Here is a 27,053-nt window from a genome sequence, read left to right as displayed (position 1 = left end):
GAAGAAGTCTGATGAATCTCTCCCTGCCTTTCCAAATCAAAGCTGCCTCGTTCTGTTCCCTGCTACTGCAAGCCACAATTCCCAAGGCCCCCTGTTTGCAGAGTGCAGAATTAGGGCTTATTGCATGTAATCCTCTCATTCATAAGACCCAAGGTAATTCAGGCATTTTTAGTGGCAGCAGGCACATCTCAAACTCATGCGCTGATATTTGGCCAATGGACTTCAAGCCTCTGATCCTTCCTTCTACTGCTGCTGCTTCTAAGATACTTACTCTCTCATTGCCAAATATAGTTTGTTTTTCCTCCCTAATAGAGATGCTCTCAGCTGGTCCCTACTGACTACATTGCTGTTTATTAGTGACCACCTCCTATGCCATCTTGACATTCTCTGAAAATTGAAGAGAAGGGAATTGCCTCTAGAAAACTTGCTAACAATGAAAGCTATTCAAAGGTAGAACGGAGTGCCACGGATGACAGTGAGTACTCATGAAGGGGGTCTGCAACTGGGGTCTCAATGGTTGTTTTAGAGGGAGATTATTCTTCCTGTGGTGACTTTTAGGGCCCCTTCCAGCTAGGTGGAGCAGTGGTTACAGCACTGGGCTTAGAGCCAGGAAGATCTGAGTGCAAAGCTGGCCTCAGATATTTACTAGCTGCAAGATTCTGGGTAAGTCACTTAACCACTCTTTTCCTGCCTCAGTTTTCCATCTGCAAAATGGCCATGGCACTGGCACCTACCTCACAGAGTTGATGTGAGGATAAAATGAGATATTTGTAAAGGTATTTGCAAACCTAAATATGCCCTATAACTGCTCACTATTGTTACTGTCGTTATGCTTCTTATAATTTTTCTTAGTAGTGGCAGTAGCAGCAGCAGTAGTAGTAGCAGTAGAAGTAGTAGTAGTAGTAGCAGTAGTAGCAGCAGCAGTAGCAGTAGTAGTAGTAGTAGCAGTAGAAGTAGTAGTAGTAGTAGCAGTAGTAGCAGCAGCAGTAGCAGTAGTAGTAGTAGTAGCAGTAGAAGTAGTAGTAGTAGCAGCAGCAGTAGTAGTAGCAGTAGTAGCAGTAGTAGTAGTAGCAGTAGAAGTAGTAGTAGTAGTAGCAGTAGTAGCAGCAGCAGTAGCAGTAGTAGTAGTAGTAGCAGTAGAAGTAGTAGTAGTAGCAGCAGCAGTAGTAGTAGCAGTAGTAGCAGCAGCAGTAGTAGTAGCAGTAGTAGCAGCAGCAGTAGCAGTAGTAGTAGTAGTAGCAGTAGAAGTAGTAGTAGTAGCAGCAGCAGTAGTAGTAGTAGTAGCAGCAGCAGTAGTAGTAGCAGAAGTAGTAGTAGTAGTAGCAGTAGCAGCAGCAGCAGCAGTAGCAGTAGTAGTAGCAGCAGCAGTAGTAGTAGCAGAAGTAGTAGTAGTAGTAGCAGTAGTAGCAGCAGCAGTAGCAGCAGTAGTAGTAGCAGCAGCAGTAGTAGTAGCAGAAGTAGTAGTAGTAGTAGCAGTAGTAGCAGCAGCAGTAGCAGCAGTAGTAGTAGCAGCAGCAGTAGTAGTAGCAGAAGTAGTAGTAGTAGTAGCAGTAGCAGCAGCAGCAGCAGTAGCAGTAGTAGTAGCAGCAGCAGTAGTAGTAGCAGAAGTAGTAGTAGTAGTAGCAGTAGTAGCAGCAGCAGTAGCAGCAGTAGTAGTAGCAGCAGCAGTAGTAGTAGCAGAAGTAGTAGTAGTAGTAGCAGTAGTAGCAGCAGCAGTAGCAGTAGTAGTAGTAGTAGCAGCAGCAGCAGCAGTAGTAGTATTGGTAGTAGTAGTAGTAGTAGCAGCAATAGTAGTAGTCCATGGAGTCACCTAACTGCCTCTTAGGGTCTCTAGACAGAGGCAGTGGATGGAATACCAGAGACAGAAAAATGCTAGATTGGATATGGGTGGCACTGATTATAAGTCTACCAATGGATCAACCTGGAAAACCAGAAGACAGAGTCAAGGCTTTGGGAGGTATCCTGAGACAGACATGACTTTCAGAGCTGGAAACAGTAAAGATGTGAGATAAAAGATGCTAGTGGTTTAGCTCCAGATCTAAGTGAAAATGGCAGACTCCCTGAGAACATCAGGTCTGGCTCTATGACTGTGGCTCAAGGAAATCTAGCCTAGACTCTAAAAGAACTAGAACTGCCTAATTACTCATTGAGCAGATAATTATCTGGCATTATAAGGATCTTTGCTTTGTGCATTATCTCCTAAATGAGATACATTAACACTTAGAAGAGCTTTGACTTGATTGTACACAGAACACACCATGTGGAAGAGTTTTGACCTGACTGTACACAGAACACACCAAGATACCTACAATCTAGACTTTTATACGCAATTGGCTGGCCAACACAGAGAGTTGGTCCATTAACCCACTTACCTTACCTGGGGTGGGGAACCTGATGCCTTGCCTTCTAGGTCCTTGGGTGACATCTTTTGACTGAGTCCAAGTTTGACACAACAAATACTTTTATTAAGGGAATTTGTTCTGGGAAGTTTGTAGTCAGGCAAAGGGCTGCACTTGAGAACCTAGAGGGTAACATGTAGTCTTGAGACCCCAGGTTCCTCACCTCTGCCTTACACACTGTAAACAGACAACGGGATGGGACTAGAATTGGAAAGGAAGAGTCGAATGGTATGGAATTAATGAATGAATGACAGAACACTTATTAAAGTGCTTCCTATGTGCTAAGTACTTTCAAAGAGGGGAAAACAATATTTATAGGGAATTCAATCAATTAATCAATAAACATTTATTATGTGCCTATTGTGTCAGGGTCTCTGCTAATAGATGGAAGGAGGAAATATTTTGGACAGGTAACTTGGAGGAATGGTGACTGGAGTCAAAGGGCAATTGATTTACGTGTCCTTTTGAGGAATGGCAGTGTAAGTTTGATTACTGTTCTCATAACTAGATTTGGAAAGGGGTGAGGAATGAATAAACATGGCGGAGACATAGATAGTTGGTAAGTAACATGTTGAATCTCTGTACAGCCAAGATAAGGTAAATTCTCACTAGTCAGATGCCCAGGGTCTCAGGACTGGGAGCTAAATTGCATTTGAGAAATTGTAGATGGATTTTAATGATCCTAAAAGGCATGGTCATAAGGCCAGGAAGACCTGAGATCAAATCTTGCTTCTACTGACTGTGTGATCCTGGCTAAGACCTGAACCTTCTCAATATTCTAGGCATGTCTCTAAGACTTTAAGTTGCAGAGAAGATGCCAACTGATCAATGTCAATTGTCAATGTAGAGGGAGTTCCTTATACCAGTGAAATCACAGTGAATCCTGTCCCTTTAATGACCCAAATTTTTCCTTGCAACAAAGACTTTTATTCTTTTAATATTAGTATTACTTTGGTGATCCTATATATGTCTACTAGTAATTGAGTACCATAGTATCCTAATACACTGGGCCTGAAGAATTGGAGACTGGTGGGATGGATTACCTCATGCCCAGATTGATCATAGGGGCAGTCTATGAATTCCTGGCTGAAAAGTGTTTTGAGTCCTCTCCAGGGGCCCTATTATCAGACAAATATATCTCACTTTGTGTAAATCTCACATAGGAAAAAGATCCTAATATATTAAAAAAGGTAAATTGGGTAGAGGATAAGGAGGAACAATAAAAAATGTGGTTCCAGTAGAAAAAAGAACTATTTCAGGGTCAGGGAACCTGGGTTCAAATCTTGCCTCTGAGAGGACCTTGGATAAGTTAATTAGCTTCCAAAGAGGGCTTCAGTTTCCTCATCTGTAAAATGTCGACTTGATGGCCTCTTCAGTTCTTTCCTGTCCTGAATTTATGAGCCCCTTATTATTGATAGTACTAAATACTTCATCTTGATCAAGGTTCAATAAATGTTCATTGAATGAATGACAGAATGATTTGTTTGTTGAATGAATCACAAATGATTCACCATAGAGTTTACTCTCAGAGTAAGTCCTCCCCCTTAAGAAACAGTTTGCTATTTATCTAAAGTTTTGACACCCTGTCCTCTTTCCCCAGGTTGTAGTTGGAGGGCCCAGTGCTGAATAGGGAATAATTATGAAAAGAAGGCAAAGCATTATGAGGGATCCCATTAGGTCACATGGGGAAAAGAGATTTGAGTTTTACCGAAATGGAATGTACACATAGTTAAAGGACATGGACACAGTGTGAAGGGAGCCCCACCCACAGCGCTCCCATTGTAAACAGATAAAGGGCTCTGGAGCTAAGCCAGAGGGAGACAAGCACATACTTCAGGAATGCATAACAGAATGGGAAAGCGTTGTGTAATAAAAGGAGACTAAATCTTTAATCTTTTCAAATTATGGGAAATACACCAAGGAAATAAATATGGGGAGATGTACAAAGCCTGGCTTCTTTCTGAAGCCACAGGAATTTTCTAGGCTAAGGGGGATGGTGCTGAAACCAAACAATTTTGTCTTATTAGCTAATCCCCTCTTCTAGTGACTTGGTTGTGGGCCCTCAGCTTCCAGGATGCCTGGGAAGTCATAAAGCCCTAGGACCTAAGAGTAGTGGAGGGCCTTGGAGGATCCCCTGCCAGTGTAGAATCCCCCTCTAACACCCCTGGGTCTCCAACCTCTGATCAGACATCACACTGGTTTGCAAAGAAGCCCATCTCATTACTGCATAGAACTGAGTGAGAAAAAAGATCCTCCTTTTAATGGGCTAAAATCCAAGCTGCTGCAACTTTTATTTACTGTTCCTAGCTCTGCAAAGCAGAAGAAGTCCCATCATTACTCTGCTTAGTAAATTCCAATGGCTCTCTATTGCCTCTAAGAGAGCAAACACATTTCTGTTTGGTTTTTAAAAGGCTGCACAATCTAGCTCCAAGGCATTACTTAGCTCCTGCCTTCTCTCTCTCTTTGGTTCTGTCTCTGTCTCTCTATCTCTGTCTGTCTGTCTCTGTCTGTCTCTCTGTCTCTATCTTTCTGTTGGATGTATTTGACTCCTCTGTTCACAGAGTTTGATGACAGACAACGCTGTAAAGGGAAGAGGCCTTGGGCCCACTCTTTTTGAGACTGACATGTTACACGTGAATATAGACCTTCTTTCTTTGTCTTTGTTGGTTTCTAATTTTAGGCAAAGGAGATTAACCTGGAGGCCACAGGATACCAAGCTGTCTGGGCAACTGGGCATCTTGAGATGAGACCATGCTAGATTTTACAGCCAGCCCAGGATTAATGCCTTGAAACTTGAGGAGTGACCATCAGGAACTAGAACAGGGGGAGCTGGGAATCTGACTCATCTGGCAGTATATGAACCTGGTGGGACCAATGCTAGATAGAGACTGTGCTAAGTCTGAGTCTGCTTGCTCTAGAGACTGAGGTGATCTAAGGAAGTACAGGGATTGGAAATGTTTATAATTTTGTTCTCCCTACATGTTCTAAGTAAATATCCCTTTGTAAAAACTAATTGATGGGAGCTGCTAAGGTGGCCCAGTGGATAGAGCATTGGCACTGAAGTCAAGAAGACCTGAGTTCAAATCAAGCCTCAGACACGAGCTGTGTGACCCTGGACAAGTCACTTAACTCTGACTGTCTCAAAAAAACAAACTAATTTATGTTAATGGCTTAAGTGGAACTAGGTCACTAGTCATTGGTGGCTAACAGTGGGGAGAACAGGAGAAGGAAAGGAAGAGGAGTCTTCCTGACTCCAGGCCAGGCACTCCATCCATTATACCCCGTAGCTGCCTAATCTGTGTTGGTAAAGGGAGACAGATCATGGACACAGTCACAAGTAAGAAAGATTTAAAATCCTGTAGGTGCAGGAAATGCAATTATCATCACTATTTTACAGGTGAAGAACCTAAAGCCTAGTTAAGTGACTTGGCCAGGGTCACACAGTGAAGTGCTGGAGCCAAAATTTGAACAGAAACTCTCCAGAGTAGACAAGGGTCCACCATGTAGTCCTTCTGATCTGGATTTGTGTGTCTGCCATGCAAGGACCAGCATAGCTAAATTCAGATTCTCATCCTATGGTAGACCTAACATCATCGCTCCAGGGTTTCGCACGTTTCTCATATGCAGTGGTCTCAGTTCCCTCTCCAGGGCTGGATTCTGGAAGAGAGATAACTTGGACTGTAGCTTCTGCTTCTGTGGGGTAGAAGAATCAGGGACACTGCCCAAGGATGACCTAATCCAAGTGCAACCACCTGCCCAGAAGCTAACCTCTCTGACTGACAGAGACACAGAGACAGATGGAGACAAGATGAACAGAGAGAGAGACAGAGAGAGACAGACAGAGAGACAGACATAGAGACAGAAACAGAAACAGTGACAGACGGAGAGACAGGTGGAGACAGAAAGAGAGAGACAGAGACAGAAACAGAGAGAATGGGCTAGGTACAATATCTTCCAGAAGGCTGAGACTCCCATTATATGGTCCTAATCCAGTATCTCTGGTGAGGCTTACAACCCTATTAAATCCACTGAATGGTTGAGCAAGATAAGTATGCAGAAAGTAGTCATTTAACATTGGTGAAAAAAGATCTCACTGCAAAATGATTATTGCCAAATCAGTAGGCTACATGGTAATGTCATGGCTCAAGATTTAAAATACTCAGTAAGAAAGTGACCAGCAAACATATGCATTATTTATCTGTTTAGCTTTCTATTCCCAAAGCTAATTACTGGCTAGTTTAATAAATATTAATTCTTATGATTAGAGCTTTGAGTACATGACAGCATGTTAGCTAAAGCTGGTTCCCAGGAGTCAAATGCAAGACTTGTGAATTACTAACATAGTTTCATTTATTATAACCGGGACTGAAACCCTTACTTGAATATATTGCAACTATTCTGAGCAAAGTAAGGTTGTATAGAAAGGAGAGTCAATAAATTTACTAACTGTTATTCTCTTATTACACACATCACCTATAATTTATTCTTTGGCAATAATGAGGACAGAAATAGGAAGACCAGAGAGGCCCTTGAGAATACCTTGAAATAGATAGAGTTTGTCTTTTTGACCTTTCTCTTCCTCTTTCAGCCTTCCTCTCTCCTAGCCTGGTATATCTGACTTTCCTCCATTTTCCCCTTCCCACCCCCAGAAGCATTTATCCTGGGCCTCATTCCTGCAAGGCCATGCTTGCTCAGCTAACTCTCAGGTTGGAAAGCAATCTAGCCATGGTGTTAGCTGACTAGATGATCTATCTCCAAGGTTTCTTCTAGCCCCCAAATTCTATGATTCTTTGATGACAGATCAAGGTCTCCCAGAAGTGTTTACATTTTCATTGGGACTTCCAAAGAAATGCATTTCTATGGATAGTTTCAAATACCATGTCAGGCAGTGCGGGAGATATCACAGGAGTAAACCTTCCCAGACTTCCCAGACTACTCAAATCATGCAGTGAAGAAAACAACCACGTGGGTTGGTTGATTGATGCAGGGCATCAATCAAGCCTATTCCTGAGCAGAATAGCCCTGGATTTCACCTTAAGGTCCCATATTTAGGTCAATATCAACACAGCTGTGCCTCTTAGTATAAAGCAGGTGGTTCCAACCTTATCCAGCAGCTTTGAATTACCAGCTCTGAGTTTTCCATCTGCCTTCAATCAATCAGCCAAGCAACCAATGCATTTCTATGAATAGCTCCCATATAAGAGGCAACATACTAGGTACTGGAAGTGATACCCAATCAATCCAGCACATAATCCCTGCCCTTGTAAAGCTTATAATCTAACTGGGAAGATAAGGCAGAATGGACAATAAGATCAATGACATCACAAGATATTTAAACAACAATACAAGAGAGTATAGGATGTCAGCTTTGAAAGGAATGTTAGAACGTTGACCGTCCAAGATGGAAAAGTCTTTAGAGCAAAGGGTGTTTGCACATAGAACATCAGAGCTAGAAGAGAACTTAGAACAGATGATAGATTATTAAGAGTTGGAAGGAATCCCCAAATGCAGAATGTTAGATGAGTAAGGCAGAGTTGGAGAGGATCTAAGAACAGGAACATAGAATGTCAGAGCCATAAAGGATCTTAGCAAAAAGAATGTTAGAATTGGAAGGGATGTTAAACCTACTGTAGGACGTCACAGCCCGATAATAACTTAGAAACCTCATTTTGCAAAAGAAGGAAATTTGAGCCCAGAGAAGGAAAAAGAGAAGGAGCATGACTTGTCTCAATACACGATTTCGTGGTGACTCGGAGAGTCCAATGTTCCCTCCTCTAGTGCCTAAGTACTGGTTGAGAGACGAAGGGCTGAACTCACAGCAAGGGAGGGAGACGGTGAAATAGACGGGCAAACATTGTCTGAATTGTGGAACTTCCTATGGTGACTGGGCTAGAGTTGAGTCAGCAGAACTTTGAGGACGCCATCTCTGTGAGGACTTTTTTCGACCTCTTCTTTAACAATATAGAAGAGATTTCTTAATCATTTGAAATGCACTCATCAATAATGAGCTGTTAGCTCTCACTGGTGGAGGGTTGCAGAGACTAAGGGAGAGACAGCTACAGTTGGCCTGAGGAACAATATTTCTAGTCAAAGAAATGGCATTGGTGGGCATGAAAGGCAAGGGTAAGAAGATGCTTTGAGGTCTTGTTCCATTTTGTCTCTTTGTCCTAGCACTTTGATATTCTCAAGTTCTCCTGATTTGCTACCATGGTAATTGCTTTTAATTTTAATTTGCAAAGAGGGCTGGAAGAGCGCGCGTGCGTGTGTGTGTGTGTGTGTGTGTGTGTGTGTGTGAGAGAGAGAGAGAGAGAGAGAGAGAGAAAGAGAGAGAGAATGTGGAAAAAAATATCTGTTTGAAATGCAGTTGACATTCTTGTTTGTACCAAAGTACTTCCTGGGAAGCTGTTTCAGAGATCACAGAAAGAGAAGAGGTCATCCATTCCCTTACTTTCCAGTAGGATTAAATTTACATCCTTCCAAATACATATGACTTCACAGAACTATAGAAATTTCAGAATAAGAAGGGCTCTTAGAGACAGTTTACCCCAGGCGAGGGGAATCTGATGCCTCAAGGCCACATGTGACCTTCTAGGTCCTCAAGTGTGGCCATTTGACTGAATCCAAACTTCACAAAACAAATCCTTTTACTAAAGGGATTTGTGTCCTTGAGTCTAGAGGTTCCCCATCCCTGATTTAGCCCAATCTCCTTATTTGACAGATCAGAAAACTGAGGCCTCTTTAGAGGCAAAACATAATAATTACCCATGTCCATATTCTATTTTCCTAAACTGCAAACTTCTTGAGAGTAGGGACCTTCTCTTATCCAAACTCTGTAACCTCTCCATTATTTAGCACCATATTCTGTATATGGCAGGTACTTAATAAATGCTAGCCTCTTTTTGCTTTCATTTCTTCCTCTGTCAATGTAGAGGGTTGGACTAAATGTCCTCTAACAGCCCTTCTATTCTAAGTCTCTGATTGTGTGATGCTAAGATCATTCAGTCAATCAACAGTAGAGTGGGTCAAAGCCTCATAACAGGCTGGGCTATCAGAGAGGTTGTAGGATGTCTTGGACAAAGAGCTGGACCTGACATCAGGAAAGTCTGCAGTTGAATCCTGCCCTAGCATAATTAACTGGGTGACCATGGACAGGTGAGTTGCTTACCCCTTCTGAGTCTCAGTTTCCTCATATGTAAAATGGAGACAGTAAAACCCATCTTATCTACCTCACAGGGCTGTTTATGAGGCTTAAATGAGATAATGTATTCAAAGTGTCTTTCAAACTTTGAAATTCCTATAATCATTTTTGTTATCATTCTCTCCCTGTGACTCTTTAGGAATACAATGACCTCCCGACAATGTGCTCTGGACAGAGATTCTGATTAGGTGCAGCTTGTGGGCCAGGCAGTCACAGGCCAGGGATACCTCATCAGCTGAAAGAGCTTCAGGAACCAGCTAGATCAATGAGAAGCAAAAAAAAGGCAGGATCCATTCAGTTTTAAATGAAAAGAAGTGATCAGCAGCTCAAACTTATAAAGGAACAGTAAGAAAAATTAGATTAATAATGATTCGCCAAGTTCAATGATCCAGGGAAACAAAGGACCACTGGGTGGAAAGGAGGAAGATCCTGGTTCTCCTAGTTCTAGTTCTAACTTTGGGAAGTCCCTTTTCCTCTTGGTTTCCTCACCTATCCAGAATGGGGTGTTGGACTAGAGGGGTGATGTCAAATAGATCATATTGACTTAGAAAACTACAAATGAACATTATCTATCTTGTATTATAATTTAAAATTTTTATAAATTTATTCAATTTTTTTTTTGTTAAATGGTTCCCAGTTACATTTTAATCAGGTTCAGGCAACACTTGGGGGAGTTTTGCTGGAGGATAATTTGGTGCATCTGGACTGGAAGACCTCAAAGCCTTTTTCTTTTGAGCTCCAAATGAGATGAGTGGCTGATTATACAAAGTAAAGAGGCAAATGGGGTGTCCTGACAAAATACTCTAGATCAGGGTTTCTTCACATTTTCTGTGTCCTGGGTCCTTCTGGAAGTCTGTCCAGTGAACTCTTTCTTAGAAATGCATCGAATAAATCAGGTTACAAAAGAACCCCATTGTATTGAAATGCAATTTGTTGTTGTTTAGTTATATCTGACTCTTTTTGCCCTCTTTTGGGGTTTTCTTAGCAAAGATACTGGAGTGGTTGGACATTTCCTTTTTCAGCTCATTTTACAAGTGAGGAAACTGAGGTAAACAAGGTTAAGTGACTTGTCCAGGGTCGCACAGATAGTAAGTGTCTGAATCTGAATTCAGATCTTCCTGACTACCAGCCTGGCACTCTCTATCCACTGCTCCCCCTCGTGACCTTAGAAATGCAGTACTAAAATAATAAACAAAACAAGCTCATGGACCTCAGGTCAAGAAGCCCATCACCAGGGGAATTTAAGGGCAGAGAGATCACTTTTAGCTGGGGCCATCTTGGGAGGCTTCAAGGAAGAGGGGGTCCCTAGGCCAAGCCTTGAAAGAACAGGATTTCAGTAGATGAAGAAGGAGATGGTGTCTAGGATTCCTACCAGGTCTAAAATGCCAGAAGGCTCAAATAGCCATCTGGGGTATGGGAGGGGGGGCCTTTGTGCATTTTCAGTGTTTACCATTCCTGTGAGGACAATAGAAGTAATCTTGGTTGGGAGACAGGAGAACTGGGTTCTAGTATCCAAGCTGTCACTAATGTATTATGGCTTGCTAAGTCTGTTCTAAAATTGGAACACGCACATCTCGCCTCCTGCCTTCCTCCCAGGCAGGGCCTGATCACGCTGGAGTTGCTAGGGAAGAAACATAGCACATAGGGCTCCTTCTCTGAGGCGCCTGGGTGACAGTTTGGGGTTAGGGGGAGTGACTGCACATGGGAACTCCAGCTGGCCAGGACCCAGCTCTTCTGCAGTCAGGACACACAGGAAGGCTTGGTCCTGTCAGTTGAGATAAATTTTGCAGAATAGGATAGTAGGCAGGTGGTAGTAAGGAGCTAGTCTCGTCCTAGAGATCCTTGGAATAGGGAGCTGCACTCATGCAACAGAGGCATTTGCTGAGAGATGATTAATTATTTGAAAAAGATGTTGATGGCGTTGGGTGGAGGGAGCAGTAGCACTTAGAGGTAAAACACTGGAGACCAGCTAAGAGCTGTCAGAAGTGAAGATATCGGTAACTTTAGAATGACCAAAGTAGTCAGTGGGTAATTATGATTCAATTTACCCAAATTCTATTCCTGTATGCTGGTCATAGGGAGAGAGGTTCTCTTGGAAGAAGGGAGGAGGATGGAAGAAAATAAGCATTTATTAAACACCTACTATGTGTCAGACAGTGGCAGATGCTTTACCATGATAACACAATAGATGAAGTCTCTAGAGGAGGAACCCTCATCTTAACTGCCAGAAAAACCACTGGAAATGTCTGCCTTGATGATAGGCCAGTATTAATAGCTTTAAAAGATTCTAGATGTAGGGATGGAATGGACCTTAGAGGGCTTTTAGTCTCATTTAAAAAATCAGGAAACTGAGGTCTAGAGAGGTCAAAGGATTGATGATAGAATTATAGATTTAGAGCTGGGAAGGACCTTAGGGGATTTCTAGTCCAACCATTTTACAGATGAGGAAACTGAGGCCCACGGAGGTCATTGGATTGTAGCATCCTGTCTACGAAGTTGGAAGAGACCTTAGAGTCCAGCCCTATCATTTTACAGATAAGGACACTAAGAGATTAAATGCCCAGTCTAAGGTCAGTCAGAGAGTGAGCAGTAGAGCTGAGATTTGAACTCAGGTTCTCTGACCCTGAAATCATTTTCCCTTGAGCTTTCAGCAGACTGGGTTGGGATGGTAACAAGAGCCAGAGTCTTTATCCAGAGTGGTACTTAATTTAAGGCATGGTCTTCCAATCAAGAGAAAAGTGAAAAAGATTCATCCCTGGGCTCCTCGGACACCTGAGGAAAGGACAGCGTATGGGACAAGAACCAGAGAGCCCCACCTGTGCAGCAATGCAGCAGTCTCAGAAGATTCAGCATGGACTTGTTTCTCTTGATGTAAATATCACCCGCTGCAACCCTACAAAGGGATGTGTCTAGATGTGGGAGCAGGGCAATTCTTCAGATGTGCATTTTCCCCTCTTTGGAACAGAAATATGAGAGAAACTATGGCAACCTCGAGACTTCATTCTGGCTCGTGGATGTGACAGAGGGGGAGGAGGAAGGGGGACAGAACAATGGGTATCGCTACCCAAAGATGGGCATGTTTCTTTTTATCTATCTGCAGCATCTCTGTGGGGAGGAGGCAGAAGCCTCTCAGCATCTTGTGACTGGGTGTCTGTATGCCAACTTCCTACCCCTTCCCTTTCTCTCCCCTTCCTTGCATCTGCCCTTTAAAAAAAATTTCACTTTTATTGATAGTGTTTGTTTTGCCATCACCTTTACTTCTAAATATGTCCATCCCTCTATTTCTACCCATCCATTCCTCATAACAAAGAATGAAAAAGAAAGAAAAAAAGAACAGTTTAGCAAATCCATCTATTGGCCACATCTGATGGAGTAGTGCATATAATATTCCACAGGCACAGTCCCCCACCTCTGCCAAGAAGGATGGGCATGTATTTGCCTTTCAAACAGGGCCAGCCACCGTTCTGGTGGGACACGAGAGAAGTTTACAGGTGGTTTCCCTGGGATGCTTCATACATAGGATACACAGCCAAGGGCGTAAGGGTCTAGAGGACCAAGTTTCAAATCCCATCGCTTTCACTTACCAACTCAATCACTTAACCAATATGGGCTTCATTTCTCTTATCTGTAAAATAAGAGGGCTGGACTAGATGACCTTCTTTCATCCTCCAAGAGAGGGACTTACCCCTCAGAAATGATATAGCCCTTAGTTTCATTTAGGGTCCTAATTATGTCATATTGTATATTATCATAGCATGGTACCATTCAAAGAGCGATGGGTTTGGGTTCAGAGGACATCAGTATCCCAACTCTGCCACTTACTATCTGTGTGACCTTGGATGAATCTCTTTACCCCTTAGGACCTCACTCTCCTCATCTATAAAATGATAGAGTTATTATGTGATATGATCTCCAAAGTTCCTTGCATCCCTAAGTCTACGGTTCTAGAGCTATGTGTGTTACCGCTTTTCAGTTCAGTCATTTCTTTAGTTATGTCTGACCCTTCATGACCCCATTTGGGGTTTTCTTGGCAAAGTGGTTTGCCATTTCCTTCTCTAGCTCTTTTGACAGATGAGGAAACTGAGGCAAGCAGGGTTAAATGAGTTGCTCACAGTCACACAGCTCGTAAGTGTCTGAGGCCAGATTTGAACTCAGAAAGATGTTTCTTGGTGACTCCAAGCCCAGTGTTCAGTGCATTATGGCATCACCTAGCTGCCTGCTAAGTATTTTGGTTAGTGTTTTAGTCCCTGACTAAATTCCTTGAGGGTGGAGACTATGTTTTATTTCAACTTTCTATCTGCCCTCCATCGTTGCTGTAATGTTCTGAACCAAGTGGGTGTTTAACAAATGTCTGACTGAAAAATGAACATATTAGTCTTGCCCAAAGTTCCTGTATTTTCCACATTACCACCTATGTCTCTCATTGTGGTAAAAATTCAATGCAGAGAAGTTGTTTCATTGATGCCTCAACTTTTCAAAAGATAAAATTTTTAGCAAGATGACTCCACAAATAGAATGCATCTTTCAGCTGATGTTGGTATAGTTGGAGTTTCTCCATCGTTACTGTTCTTGGTCAGTTTTAAGATCTCTGTCAGGGACGATCATCCATGTCCTCCATCTGACCCAGCAATCAGTAGATCCTCCAGTAGCAATATCATTTTTGTGTTTTTTCTTTCTTTAGCTCTTGCACAAATGTTCTTTATTGATTCAACCTTCAGATAGTGTCAGGTTCATAGGCTTATAAGATCACTGGACCTTAAATTTAGAGCTAAGTGAGACCTTAGAGGCCATACATTCCAATCTCCTTGCTTTCCACATGAGGACACAGAGGCTCATAGAGGTTCATTGAGGTCACCCAGGTACTGAACCAGTGTCAGGTCTGGGATTTGAACCAAGGTCCTCGCAGGACCTTGAGGACCACAAACCCAGTCCATTTTCTGCTGTATCATACCCTAGTCCCAGCTGAAGCCTCTTTCTCTACCTCAGGAGATGTAGGGAATCTGAGGAGGGAGAATACTGAGGAAGAACAGAATGTCACTCTTGGCAAGCTGTACCAATCCCAGTCAATTCTCACACCCCACCCCTCGGCATAATCCCAAAGAATCTTCAGAAATAGACTTCCTTTGACAGCTGATCTGTCTGTGAACATGTTGTACACGGGTCTGCTTCTGACTCTCAACTTCCCCATCATGCTTCCTCAGCTGCCTTCTCAACCTGGAGCATCTCTCTATTTCTGTGCCCTCTTTCTCCCATTGGTTTGTTCTTCCTGGAGTCACCAGTTTGAGGAGGGATCCCAGCCTGGCCATCATTCATTCCTTTCCTGGATCTGCTTCTGTCTTTCTGGATGTCATCAACATCATGCCCCTCTCTGCACAGGAACTTTTTGTTCTCCTCTACCCTTACTTTTCAGCTCTTTTTTTTTCCTATTGTGTCTTCCCCCATTAAAATGTAAGCTCCTCGAAGGCAAGAATGGAATTTTTTTTGCAGGTATATTTATATCCCCAGAATTGAGCACAGTGTCTAGTACATATTAGGTGCTTAATAAATGCTTGTTTACTTAACTAGAACATAATGGTGCCTAATAAATGCCTTTTTGATGAAATAGAATATAAGCATATAAGAATATAAGCCCATTGAGGTCAGGGGCTGTTGTCATGTTTGTCTTTGAACCTTCAAATCTTAGCACCACACCTAGCATACAGTTGATAATAAATACTTGTTGACTTGAATAGAATGCATTCCTCCTCCCATCTGCCTCTTAGACATTCTAGCAACCATCACAGGGCAACTCCTATGCTATTTCCTACGTGAAATGTTTCATGATCCTTCTAGTTCTCAACATTTTTTCTGTCTTCAGATGATCATCTATATACTAAACTGGGATAATTAACTCTTTTGTTCCATGTAGTCTCATTTATGATTTCTTGAAATAGAGCTCTGAAAAACCAAGCTTTGATAAAGTCCATTGGGATTCAAATGGAGATACCTCACAAAACCCAAATCACTGGGGCTTTCACTGATTGGCCAATAATAAGTTCCAGCCCATGCCTCACTTGGTCATTGTTTGGGTTTTGATGAGTCAGAGTAAGTGTAAAGAGCAAGTGTTTCTGTTCTGGTCAGAAACCCTGAGGGGCTTTCTTTCCCAGTTTGATTTATTTTTAGCAGGCAAACTAGGCCATCTCTTTTGTCATTTCTTCCCTAGCCTTAAACCACTGAATGGGTGTTGCCTCAGACAAACTGAGACTTAAATAGACCAAGGTCTCCCTCTGCATCTAGGGTCATCTCCAGTTGTCCTGACCTATGTCTTGCCACTGGACTCAGATGACCCTGGAGGAGAGAATGAGGCTGATGACTTTGCACAGCCCTGTCTCATTTAAATCCAACTCACCTACCAGTCAAGACATTACCCTCCTGATGTCACTGGTTTTCTTTGAGAACAAAGGACAGACAACAATATACTTAGCTGCTTACATGTTTGTGTTCCTCCCTCCCCCCAGGAAAACATCAGCTCCTTGAGGTCAGGGAATATTTTTAGTTTTGATGGTGTCTACACTGCTTTGCACGCTGTAGGTGCTTAATAAATGCTTTTTTAATATGTTGGATTAGATTACCATACTACAGATATAGGTTTTTGTGGTATCAGTGTTATTCTACTGTTTCTTCTATTAGATCTCTCTATTTTATTTATTTATTTTAAATATAAAGTAGAGCTTTCTACTGCCATACTCTCATCTAGCCATAAGTCCCATCCAGTAGGTATCATTGATCCTTCTAGTATCTATTTATTTTCTTGTGTCAAAATTTTAAGTCTTTGTTGCCCGTGGGCAAGGTGGCACCATAGTGCACAGAGCATCAGGCCTGGAGTCAGGAATATTCATCTTTCTAAGTTCAAATCTGACCTCAGACTCTTAACCAGCTATGTGACCCTGGACAAGTCACTTAACCCTGTTTGCCTCACTTTCTTCATCTGTCAAATGAGCTGGAGAAGAAAATGGCAAACCCCTCCAGTATCTCAGCCAAGAAAACCTCAAATGAGTCAGACCCAAATATTTATTGCCCATATGCTTGAAGTTGTTCTATATTAATGCTTAATCTTTTTTTGGTGTTATGGACCTCTGTGGAAGTTTGGTAGAGCCCATGGACCTCTGCTCAGCATCATATTTTTATTTGCATAAAATAAAATACATAATACAGACAGTTCTCACAATGTAAGTGGACTGTTCTTCAGACCTCCCCTGCAGCTTGTTGTCCTGCCAACTGCAAGTTGAATTTGAGTAACACAAATTTACATAAAGGGAGAATGGTTGGTATTGCAAAGGGAACATCAATCATATTAAAATACAGTTCACAAAATATATTTTTTTAAAAGTTCACGAACTCTTTGGCTTTAGACACTTACTAGCTATGTGACCCTGGGCAAGTCACTTAAACCCATCTGCCTCAAAAAAAAAAGTTCATGGATTCTAGTTTAAGATCCTCTTGCTCTATTGGAAACTGATTCATTTGTATTGAATAAACATTTATTTGGCACCTTCTATATGCTGGGCATTAAAGATATGAGGATTAAATGAAAAATAGTCCTTGCCAATATATGATAAAATGCTCTGAATGACTAATAATTAGACCAAGGAAAGTGAAAGCAACTCTGAGGTTTTATCTCACATCCAGCGGATTAGCAAAAATGACCAAAATGGTGGGGGGAGGGTTGGGGAGCTGTGGGAATATCCTGCACTGTTGGTTAAGCTGTGAATTGGTCAGACTGTTCTGGAAAGCTACTAGGAACTGTACCTCAAAAGTCATTAAAGTGGTGATGCCACTATAGGCCTATAGTGCAAAGAGATCAGAGACAGTGGGAAAAGATCCACTTCTCCCAAAACATTTATAGCAGCTCTTTTGGCGATGGCGAAGATTGGAAACAAGCTAGCTACTTATCAATTATGGAATGGCTGAACAAATTATGATACATGAATGGAATGGAATTTAATTGTACCATAAGGATGAGGGAAGAAAACAGGTCTTTATTAAGCAACCCCTATGTTCTAGGGACTGTGCTAAGAACTTTACAAATACAGTTTCACTGGATCCTTACAACAACGCTGTTATGTTATGTCTCTGTTTTATAAATCAGCAAGAGACATAGAGAGGTTAAGTCATGAGCCAGGATCATATAATTAGTTAGAAAGTGTGATTAGTAAGTATCTGAGGCAGGTTTTGAATTCAGGTCTTCCTGACTCCAAGTCTCAGGCTCTATCTAGCTACTTGAGAATTAACAGCTGTGTGACTTTGGACAAGTCAATTAACCTGTCTGTCGGAGCAGAGTGAAGTTCCATAGGGACATAAGTACAGCTTGTGACTCACTTTCCCATTATTGCACCTTAGTATTACCATGCACCTCCTCCTCTGTGGCGTTTCTACCCACGTCACAACTCTGGGTCCCAAGATCGTCCAGTTTTCTAGTTTTATTTGGGCAAGTTTCTCCCTCCCCCTCATTCTGCTCTAAAGTTTTCTCGGCCAGGTTAGTGACCCTTTCTGTCAAATATATTTTCTCCAGAGGAGAAGCATTCAGTCCTCTGCTAAGGGCCCATCATTCTGGTGTCATAACCTCTATCGTTTAGAAAATAAATTCTGTTCTCCAACACCATCTTCATAGTCAGTTTTTATTTCCTGAATTATCTTTCTTTAAAAGTCAAGACTGGTGAAAGCGTTGATAAGGCCACCTGTGCCCTCTGGCTCTTTGTCCTCCCTAGGACTTTGGAGGGTGCTAGCAATGCCTTCCAGGTTTCGGAAGACGAGTGTGGTGGTCCCTGGTCCTAAGGACTCTTGGCAGGCTTGCCATCACATTCTGGATCCACATTCCAGGAAAATGGCAGACTTCCTAATTAGATAGGTAAAATGTATCTTTCTTTATATTCCTCAGCAGGAAGTTACCAGCACAATTACGGACCATGGTAACTGGATTCCTCCCACCTGCTGGGGCCTAAGAATTCCCCTTACTGTTGCATAGCATACTGATTCTTCTTACACAATTGATGGGGGAACAAAACTTCATGTCTATTATACGATTTCTACTGTAAGAATATCAGGGAAAAAGAAGAAATGGGACGAGATGCTCAGAGAGCTGTGGTCAAAACCTTCCTGAGATACTAGCTGTACAACTCTGGGAAAATCATTTAACCACTCTGTGCCTCAGTTTCCTCATCTCTAAAATGAGAGGGTTAGATTCTCATACCTCCATGTCCTTTCTCAGGCTGTTCCCCATTTGTGGAATGTCTTTCTTCTCTATCACTGTATTCTGAGCTCCTCCCCATCCACTAAAATCCTACTCAAATACTACCTCCAGTCATTTCATCACTGTTCTACAGCAGGAAGAGACCTCAATCCAACCTATTTATTTTACAGAGGAGAAAACTGAGGCCCCGAAAATTGGGTTGGTCAGGGCTAATGAGGTCCTCAGGATACAGAGCTGGTGTTTTACCCACTTTACCACACTGCCTGCTACAGTGCTGTTGTTGTGAAGTTGATGTTGTGAACATGGCTCACGTAATCTTTGGAGGACAGTCTGTACTTTCAGGGAGATTCAGAGTTTGGCATGAGGAGAGACACCAGGTAAAGTTTGAGGACATGACCGTGTGTCATGGACCAGCAGTTAGAGGGTGGGTAGCAGGGGTGGTGGTGTTTGTGGGCTCTTCCTCTGGGAATGGCATCTGAGGAATTGTAAAGCATGCCTCCTGAGATTTTGTGTTTCTTCTGCACCAGGAGTCAATGTCCAGTTGGTACCTAATGTCCAGTACTGGGCACCTAATAGAAGAGGCTCTGAGGAATACAAATTCCCTCCACAACACATCGACAAGTGGTGATACAACCTCTGCTTGAAAGCCTCCAGGGATGGGGAGCTCACTATTTCTTTCTCCCTTTTTTTGACAAGTATAATCATTAGAAAGGAGAAGGAGGCATGGAATAATGGACAGTGTTGAACCTGGAGTCAAGAAGATGAATTCAAACCCTGCCTCAGACACATACTAGTGGTGTGACTCTTGGCAAGGCATTTGACTTTTCTCAGCCTCAGTTTCCCGATCTACAACATGTGGGGATAATATTAGCATCTACCTCATTTGGTTGTTCTTAGAATGAAATGAGATAACGTATGTCAAGAACTTTGCAAAATGTCCACATGCTATATGTAATGTAAGCCTTTTCCCTTTCCCCTTTCTTTTCTTCCCCCTTCCCGAGCTTAGGAAACAATGTGTTTCCATAACTCACCCCAAGGGCATGTCTATAACAGAGACCTTTGCTATTAGAAGGGCTCTTCTGTAGAAGTCACAAGACCCTCGACACAGTGTTACTATTGCTTCTTCCCTACCTTCCCTGCACCACACTCACCCATTCACCAACCTCTTAATTCTTTTCTAATGTCTCAGAATATTTTTCTTTCTGGCTTCCTTCCTGGATCATTTCTTCTACCCTGTCAAACAAGCCTTCATCCTCTATAACAAGCTGCCTTGCTGCAAGATGCTTCCCAAGTCCCTTTGCCTTTTATTCTGGCAAAAAGAACAGCTTGCATTTCTAGCATTTGTGCTAGTAAATGTCTCAGGCAGAGAGATAAATGTAGCACATACCCTCCATGTCACTGCAACAGTTCCCTTGGTGTCCATGCTTCCTTGGTGGCCAGATAAACTAACAGCTTCCCTTTGCCTTTTCCACAATTCCTCCTAGAAACTCCCCTTATAAACTGCCAGCACAGAACTCTTTTGAATCTCTCAGCTTCCCTTAATCTTCCCTAAATGGTAGCTCTCCTCTCTCTGCGTCAAGCTTAAACATTTAGCAAATCAACAAAACAATTTCACTAATAAAATATCCAATTCCTCTCGTTGAGTACAGGGGAAAATCTCATAGGATATTCCCCATCCCACCAACATGGTTCAAGCAAAATTGGCTAATGAAACAGTAGAACCCCAAAAGGAAAAGTCCCAGGAATACGTTAGCAAAAATTTAGAGCTCCCACATCAAAGAAAAGCTATATAAGCATGTAGAAAGAAGCTGTTCACATAGCAAGGAACCAATTAGTATCACACAAGACCTGGCAGCTTTTACTAACAATGAGAGGAGATCTTAGAATGTGATATTCTAAAAGGCAGAAAGGCTTACAGGATTATAACCAAGGCTTGCAATAAAAAATAACTTACCATGAAAAGCTAAGAATAATCTTATAGGAAAGGGAAAAAAAGAAATGTTTAATGAAATAGGAAACTTTCAAGCATTTCTGATTAAGTGACCACAGCTGAGTAGGAACTTTGAAATGCAAACACAAGAGTCAAGAGAAACCTGGAAAGGTAAATTTATTCAAGCAATTGAAAAGGGTTGTATGATGAGGTAGTGCTAACATTCTAATAGGGTAAGAAGAAACAAGTGTCCCCTCAGAATCTTAATCTCCTCAAAAAGGATTAAAGGAATTAAATAGGAACAAGAAGAGGACCCAGGAAGGTGGACTGGTTCCATTCTGAGGTTTAAGAGGGGAAACAGAAGGGCAAAGAAAGTAGAACTTGCTATTTCTTATAAATACAGTGTGAAGGAAGGGTATACAAATATGTAGGAAGGGGTGGGGGAAACAGATATCAGGTAAATTCTATTCTCATCTGAAATATACAAACTGTATATTTCAATATACAATTTTCAATATAATTTGTATATTGTATATACAAATATATAAACTGTGTTGAGACACAGTTTTGTGCAGAAATACATCAAACTCAACAAGGATACAAGAAAGGATGGGGAGGCTGTTAAGAGGGAGGAATAATATTGGAGAGGAAAGTTACAAGCAAAACAAACTTCTTAATCTCAAAGAAGGGATTAAAAGGGAAAAAAAGAAGAAAGGCAAGAAATTGGAATCCAAGATGGTGCCATCAGCTGGGGAAAGGATGAATAAATTGTAGTATATGAATCAATGAGATATTATTGCACATAGGAAATGATGAGAGAGATGATTGCAGAGAATCCTGGGAAGTATGAACTGATACAAAATGAAGTGAGCAGAATCAGGAGAACAAATTATAACAAGAACAACATTAGAAAGAAAAATAGCTTTGAAAGATTTAAGAACTCTAATTAGTGCAAAAGCCAGACATTTTCAGATGACATACATTTTTTTTTGTAATTAAGTAGTATTTTATTTTTTCCAATTACCTGTAAAGACAATTTTCACCATTCATAGCATACATATCTTGACGATGAGCTAACAGGCTCAAAGACACACATTTTTGGAGGTGGCCTCTCTGCAGATTGGTTTCTTTTTTACCTGTATATTTATTACAAGGGTTTTCCCTTTTCTTTCTATTGGTTTCCGAAGGGGAAAAAGTTGGGGAGAAGGAGGAGTTAATAATACTGATTCCAAAAAGGAGAAAAAAAAAAGATGGTCACTGCAAAACTTTTTAAAGCACAGAAGAGAAGAGAAGGAAGGTCAGAAGAATCCACAGATAGGCAGGACAGTTTTGAACGTAATGGCAGTCAGTCAATAAAGTTTTATTAAGCACCTTCTACAGGCACTGGGCTAAGATCTGGGGATGCAAAGAGAGGCAAAAGACATTCCCTGTCCTCAAGGAGCTCATCTAGTGAGGGAGACAATAGGCAAGAGAACTATGTATAAACTGTATACAACATCAAGTGGAAATAACATGTGGAATTTATTATATACTTAAAATAGGTCATATAAAATGGAGATTCATGGTCCTATATAGAATTATTTTATGTGTATATTTTCTGGTATGTATGTGGAAATGCTTTTTTGGGAGGGTGCTTAAAGGTCAGCACATATGTATATAGTATGTATATATGCATGTATGTATGTATGTATGTATACATACTTGGTGGTAGGTAGAAGAAGAAGGGGCAGGATAGGAGAGCTGTTTTCTGGTATTGAGGGAGTGTCACAGTGGAAGTGGGATTAACCTTGTTCCATTTGGCTCAGAACAAAACCAGGAACAATATGGTGGACCTTACACAATTTCTCTTGGTGCAAGAGAAAGCTTTCTAATGTAAGTAAAGGCACTATAGGGGGCCACGTGGATAAAGACAGGTGGTTGAGAGTAATTTGGTGTGGCTGGAACTTAGGGATGCATATAGTATGGACTATATCAGATCATAGCTTTACGCTAGAAGGGGCCTCAGAGGCTATTTCTAATGCTAATAATAGCTCCAAGTTTACAAAGAAATTCATATAGATTTTTCATGTGATCCTTATGTTATGACTGTTCTCATTTTACCGATAGGGAAACTGAAGCTGAGAGCAGTGAAGTGACTGGTCCAGGATCACACAGCTAGGAAGGATTTGAAATCTGCTATTCTCTACATGTTCCTCCTATCTAATGATTGAGGTTATGGAAAAAGAGATAACTAGTGGCTTCTCCCTCATTGGAGGCTTTGGGATTGTTATTCAGGTGTGGGTCCCTCCCAACTCTGAGAGCCTGTGGATAGGATTTATTCGGTTCTTATTCATGAAAGTGTTTTCAAGTACATGCTGTAGAGACTGAGCTTCCGACCCTCCCTATCTCTTGCCCTTAGTTCAGCTTTTAAAATGTGATATATGTTTCAGGTGTGCTGGGCTCCCAGTAATTAATTTGGAATTTTAATTGCAACAGGGCAACACTAATTAGTTTGTTTTAGGTATTTGGGCATTCAGCCTCCTGAACTCAATATGTAAATGTATTCATGGATGAATAAGTCAGTGATTGTCTTTAGAGAACACAGTCCTAACTTACACCTTTATAGATTTAGAGTTAGGAGGGTCCTAAAAGTCTGACTGGGAGGAAATAGAGGTACTGAAAGTTGGCAACTTGTCCAAAAGAGACAATAAGGGACAGGTACGACATCTGAGTTCAACCTCTCTGATGCCAGAGTTCTTTTCACTAGATTATGTGGCCTTTTGAAGAGATAAAGGAGAAAGTTTATAATGAGGATGGAAAGTTAGGTTGTGAAAGGTTTTAAATGCCACTTGAGTTTACTAAGTATGGCATTGGCATGGTCAGACCTATGTTTCAGGAATATCAATTTGGCAGCTACAGGGAGGGCAGACAGAAGAAGCATCATGGAATAATAGATACAGAGCTGGAAGGGCCATCAGAGGCTTCACAGTCCAATCCTCTTGTTTTACCTGGGGAAACTGAGGCCCAGAGAGGTTCAGTGACTTGCCCAAGGTCACACAGGTAAAAGTGAATATTGGTCTTTTGACTATACTATCCTGCTACTCTAACCAATTAAAGGCTATTACGGTGATCCTGGGAAAAAGTGATCTAGGATGGAGGTTATATGAGTGTAAAGAATGGAATGGGTTACATGGCTAGTAAGTATCAGAAACTGGGTTTGAATCATGGTTTTCCTGACTCCACTCTAACCAAAATGTCAATGAGACAAACATTTTGTGCACTGCACTATAGGAAGATTAAAAAGTGATACAGTCCCTACTCTTAAGGAGATTATATTTTAATGGGGGCAGGGCAGGGTTTGGCATCCTAACTACATAGTTGAGAAGGATGTGAAGTAAAATGTGACAGAAGCAAAAGGAAAGACCCAGAACAGGCTCCCTAGGAAGAAAGGAAGGAAGACATCACTTACCTTGTGGTACAGCGAGAAGAGCTCTGGCTCTTCAGATGATCTGAGTTCAGATCCTGACTCTGCCACTTATTATCTCTGTGACCCCAATTGACTCCATTTACCTTTATGGGTTCTAGTTTCCTCATCTGTAACCTGATGACCTCTGAAATTTCTTTCAGCTATAGATGAATGATCCTATGATCTGAAGGGGAGGGGTAAGTCAATGGGGATTTCATAGAGGATGTGGAAGGAGTAGAGCTTTGACAGACTTAAAAAGATCAAAATGGGGATGTGTGGGAGAGTATAATCTAAGCTATATATATATATATATATATATATGTAAGTATATGTATATAGGGAGGAGCTAATGTAAGCAAAGGCACTACAGGGCACCACCTGGATAAAGATAGGTGATTGAGAGTAATTTGGTGTGGCTGGAACTTAGGGATGTATATAGTATGGACTATATCAGATCATAGTTTTAGAGCTAGAAGGGGCCTTAGAGACTATTGACTCTACTTCCCCTCCCATTTTACTAATGAGGAAACTGAAAAAGTTAAATGACTTGCCCAGCTAGGAAGAGACTGAGATAGAATTTGAACTTAGTTCTTCATTGACTGCAAGCCCAGCACTTTGTATCACTGTCGGGTAGTGTCTCTATAACACTAGGCAGGAAGATTATAGTCTGATTGTGGCAAACCCTGAATCCCAAGGTCAAGAAATTAAATTCAGTAGGCACTGGGGAGTCATTGAAAATAAGTGATCTGATTATTGTGTTGGGTTGAGAAAATTACAAACCTTATTTTATATATCCCTTGTTATTACAAAGATACTCCAAGGATTTCTCTAATCTACAGACTCTTTGGTAGCATCTTCAGGTGCCCAATGGGAATCAGTGGCAGCCAAAAGGCTTATTGTTCTCATTTCCCTGTGGCTTACTAGGATAGCCCAGGAAATTGCAGAAACATGGAAATAAATGAGCTTGGGCAAGTCACTTTCTTTTCTTTAGATCTCAACTTCTCTTTCTCTAAAGTGAAGAATTTGGCCTTCTAATGTGCTTTCTAGATCTAACATTTTCCAGTTCTATAGCAATCCCTATGACCAACATCATACCTCTCCTTTCTCTATTGTGATTTCCACCACCTTTACTATTTTCAATTCTGGTTAAAAGGCTGGCAAAAAAGAGCAAAGAAATATAGTCCTCATAATGCATGGCTTGGAAGTCTTAGAGCATGCTCATCCGCACTAATAGCTGATCACCTGCCACCAGAGGACAGGCAAACCAGCCTCGCTGAAGCATCAAGGTAACCTGAGAGAGAAATAGGAGAGGGAATGTGCCAAGTGAGTCAAAATACCACTTCGATCACTGTCTCAACTAATGTCTTGGTGGAGCTAGCCCAGGGCCCTGAACCCAAGGGTCTTGGGAGGAGTCATGTCCCATAGACCATGATTTCAGCTTCCAGACCAAGCCATTCAGCTACCATTGAGGGGAATATTGTATAGAGAAGGGCTCCACTTCCCTCGCCATCCTAATGTCAACTACTGACCAACTGCTACCAAAAGGTAGGAAAGTCCAAGAGCCCTTGAAGTGGCATCATCCCCCATCCCTAAACCACTGGCCCTGCTCCTAACAAGCAGATCATCATAGAAAGCAACTCCACAGAGATGAGGTCTATTAGCGCTATAACCACAGCTACTGGAGACCCATGAAAAAGCTCTCACCACCACTGGTGGTCTTTGGCACTGTCAGAATTCAACATTGGAAATGGATATGATTTTACCAGTGGAAATGACATTGGAGAAGCGGCCTTGCCATCTGGTTTGCTGCTTTACCCTAAGGACCACAGGACTTTCCATCTGACTTGCAGCAGAAACCTTCTATATGTATCATCTCACTAGTTGAATGTGAACTCATTGAAAGCAGCACTGTCTTTTGTATTTGTATACCTAACTCAGCATCACACTTTGGCTAATAAATGCTTCATTCGCACATTCATTTATGCCAAAGGGTCCTAGAACATTGGTTAGAAGGTAGTACTCCATGGAACAGATTGAGAAATCTGAAGACAAACAAAGGAAAAGTCTACCCCTCCCAGGTGAGCACATATTTCTGCCCCACAAGGAACCAGAGCTCCATCTTACCTGTTTCTCCCCAGATGGGCAGGTACTCATCCTGTTGTATGTCCAACATGATCTCCAGCCCATTGCCTGTTCCTCCCTTGACTGTAGTGAGCAGAGGTCTTCCATCCTCTCCTGAGTTAAACATATAACATTTTCCATATTTTGTAAACACCTGAAAGAGAGAAAAGAGAGAGAGCATGAATGACTTCTTACAGGTCTCTGGGCATTGACATCTCATGGCAGGTCATATCTTTTATAAAACTTACTGCAGTATAAGTCTCCAAACAGCCCCTTATATTCCCCCAATCTTGATGAATAGCTACTGGTTTCAAATAAAGTCAACACCCTCTAGTCTCATGAGTTACATGGTGGATAAAAGTCTAGATCTGGAATTCAGAGATGTGGGTTCTCTGAATCAGAGCTGAGCTCTGATACAAACTGAGCCTTTCTAAGACTTGAAGTTATAGTGGCCTGCACTAGGGGAAGGAACATCCTCCAGGCATTCCCACATCACTTGAAGGCAAGGAAAAGTTCCAGAGCCAAGCATAGTTCTTGGCACACAGCAACCACTTAATAAAATGCTTGTAGCTTGATGGATGGTAGAACAATAATTCTACCACAACAAAGAACTTGGCCATTCCTCTAGAATTCATCATGGGACTTGATTTCCTCAAAGAGATGAGGTGCTATAATGGAAAATGTGTAGGACTGGGCATTGGAGAGAGGTGGCCATGGTCCTTGTCCTAACT

General features: G+C 41.7%; 1 protein-coding gene across 1 annotated transcript in view; it reads right to left on the bottom strand.

Annotated features, from left to right (window-relative positions):
• The window catches only part of LOC140527776 (acid-sensing ion channel 2-like), a 370,541-nt gene that overhangs the window by 100,117 nt on the left and 243,371 nt on the right, over positions 1-27,053 (bottom strand). Inside the window, exon 2 of the mRNA XM_072644950.1 lies at positions 26,326-26,476. Coding sequence (XP_072501051.1) covers positions 26,326-26,476 — 151 coding nt within the window. The remainder of the gene's footprint in view (positions 1-26,325; positions 26,477-27,053) is intronic.

Source organism: Notamacropus eugenii, chromosome 2 (genome assembly GCF_028372415.1).
Source record: "Notamacropus eugenii isolate mMacEug1 chromosome 2, mMacEug1.pri_v2, whole genome shotgun sequence".
Taxonomy (NCBI): Eukaryota; Metazoa; Chordata; class Mammalia; order Diprotodontia; family Macropodidae; genus Notamacropus; species Notamacropus eugenii.
This window is presented reverse-complemented; position numbering and strand designations above follow the sequence as displayed.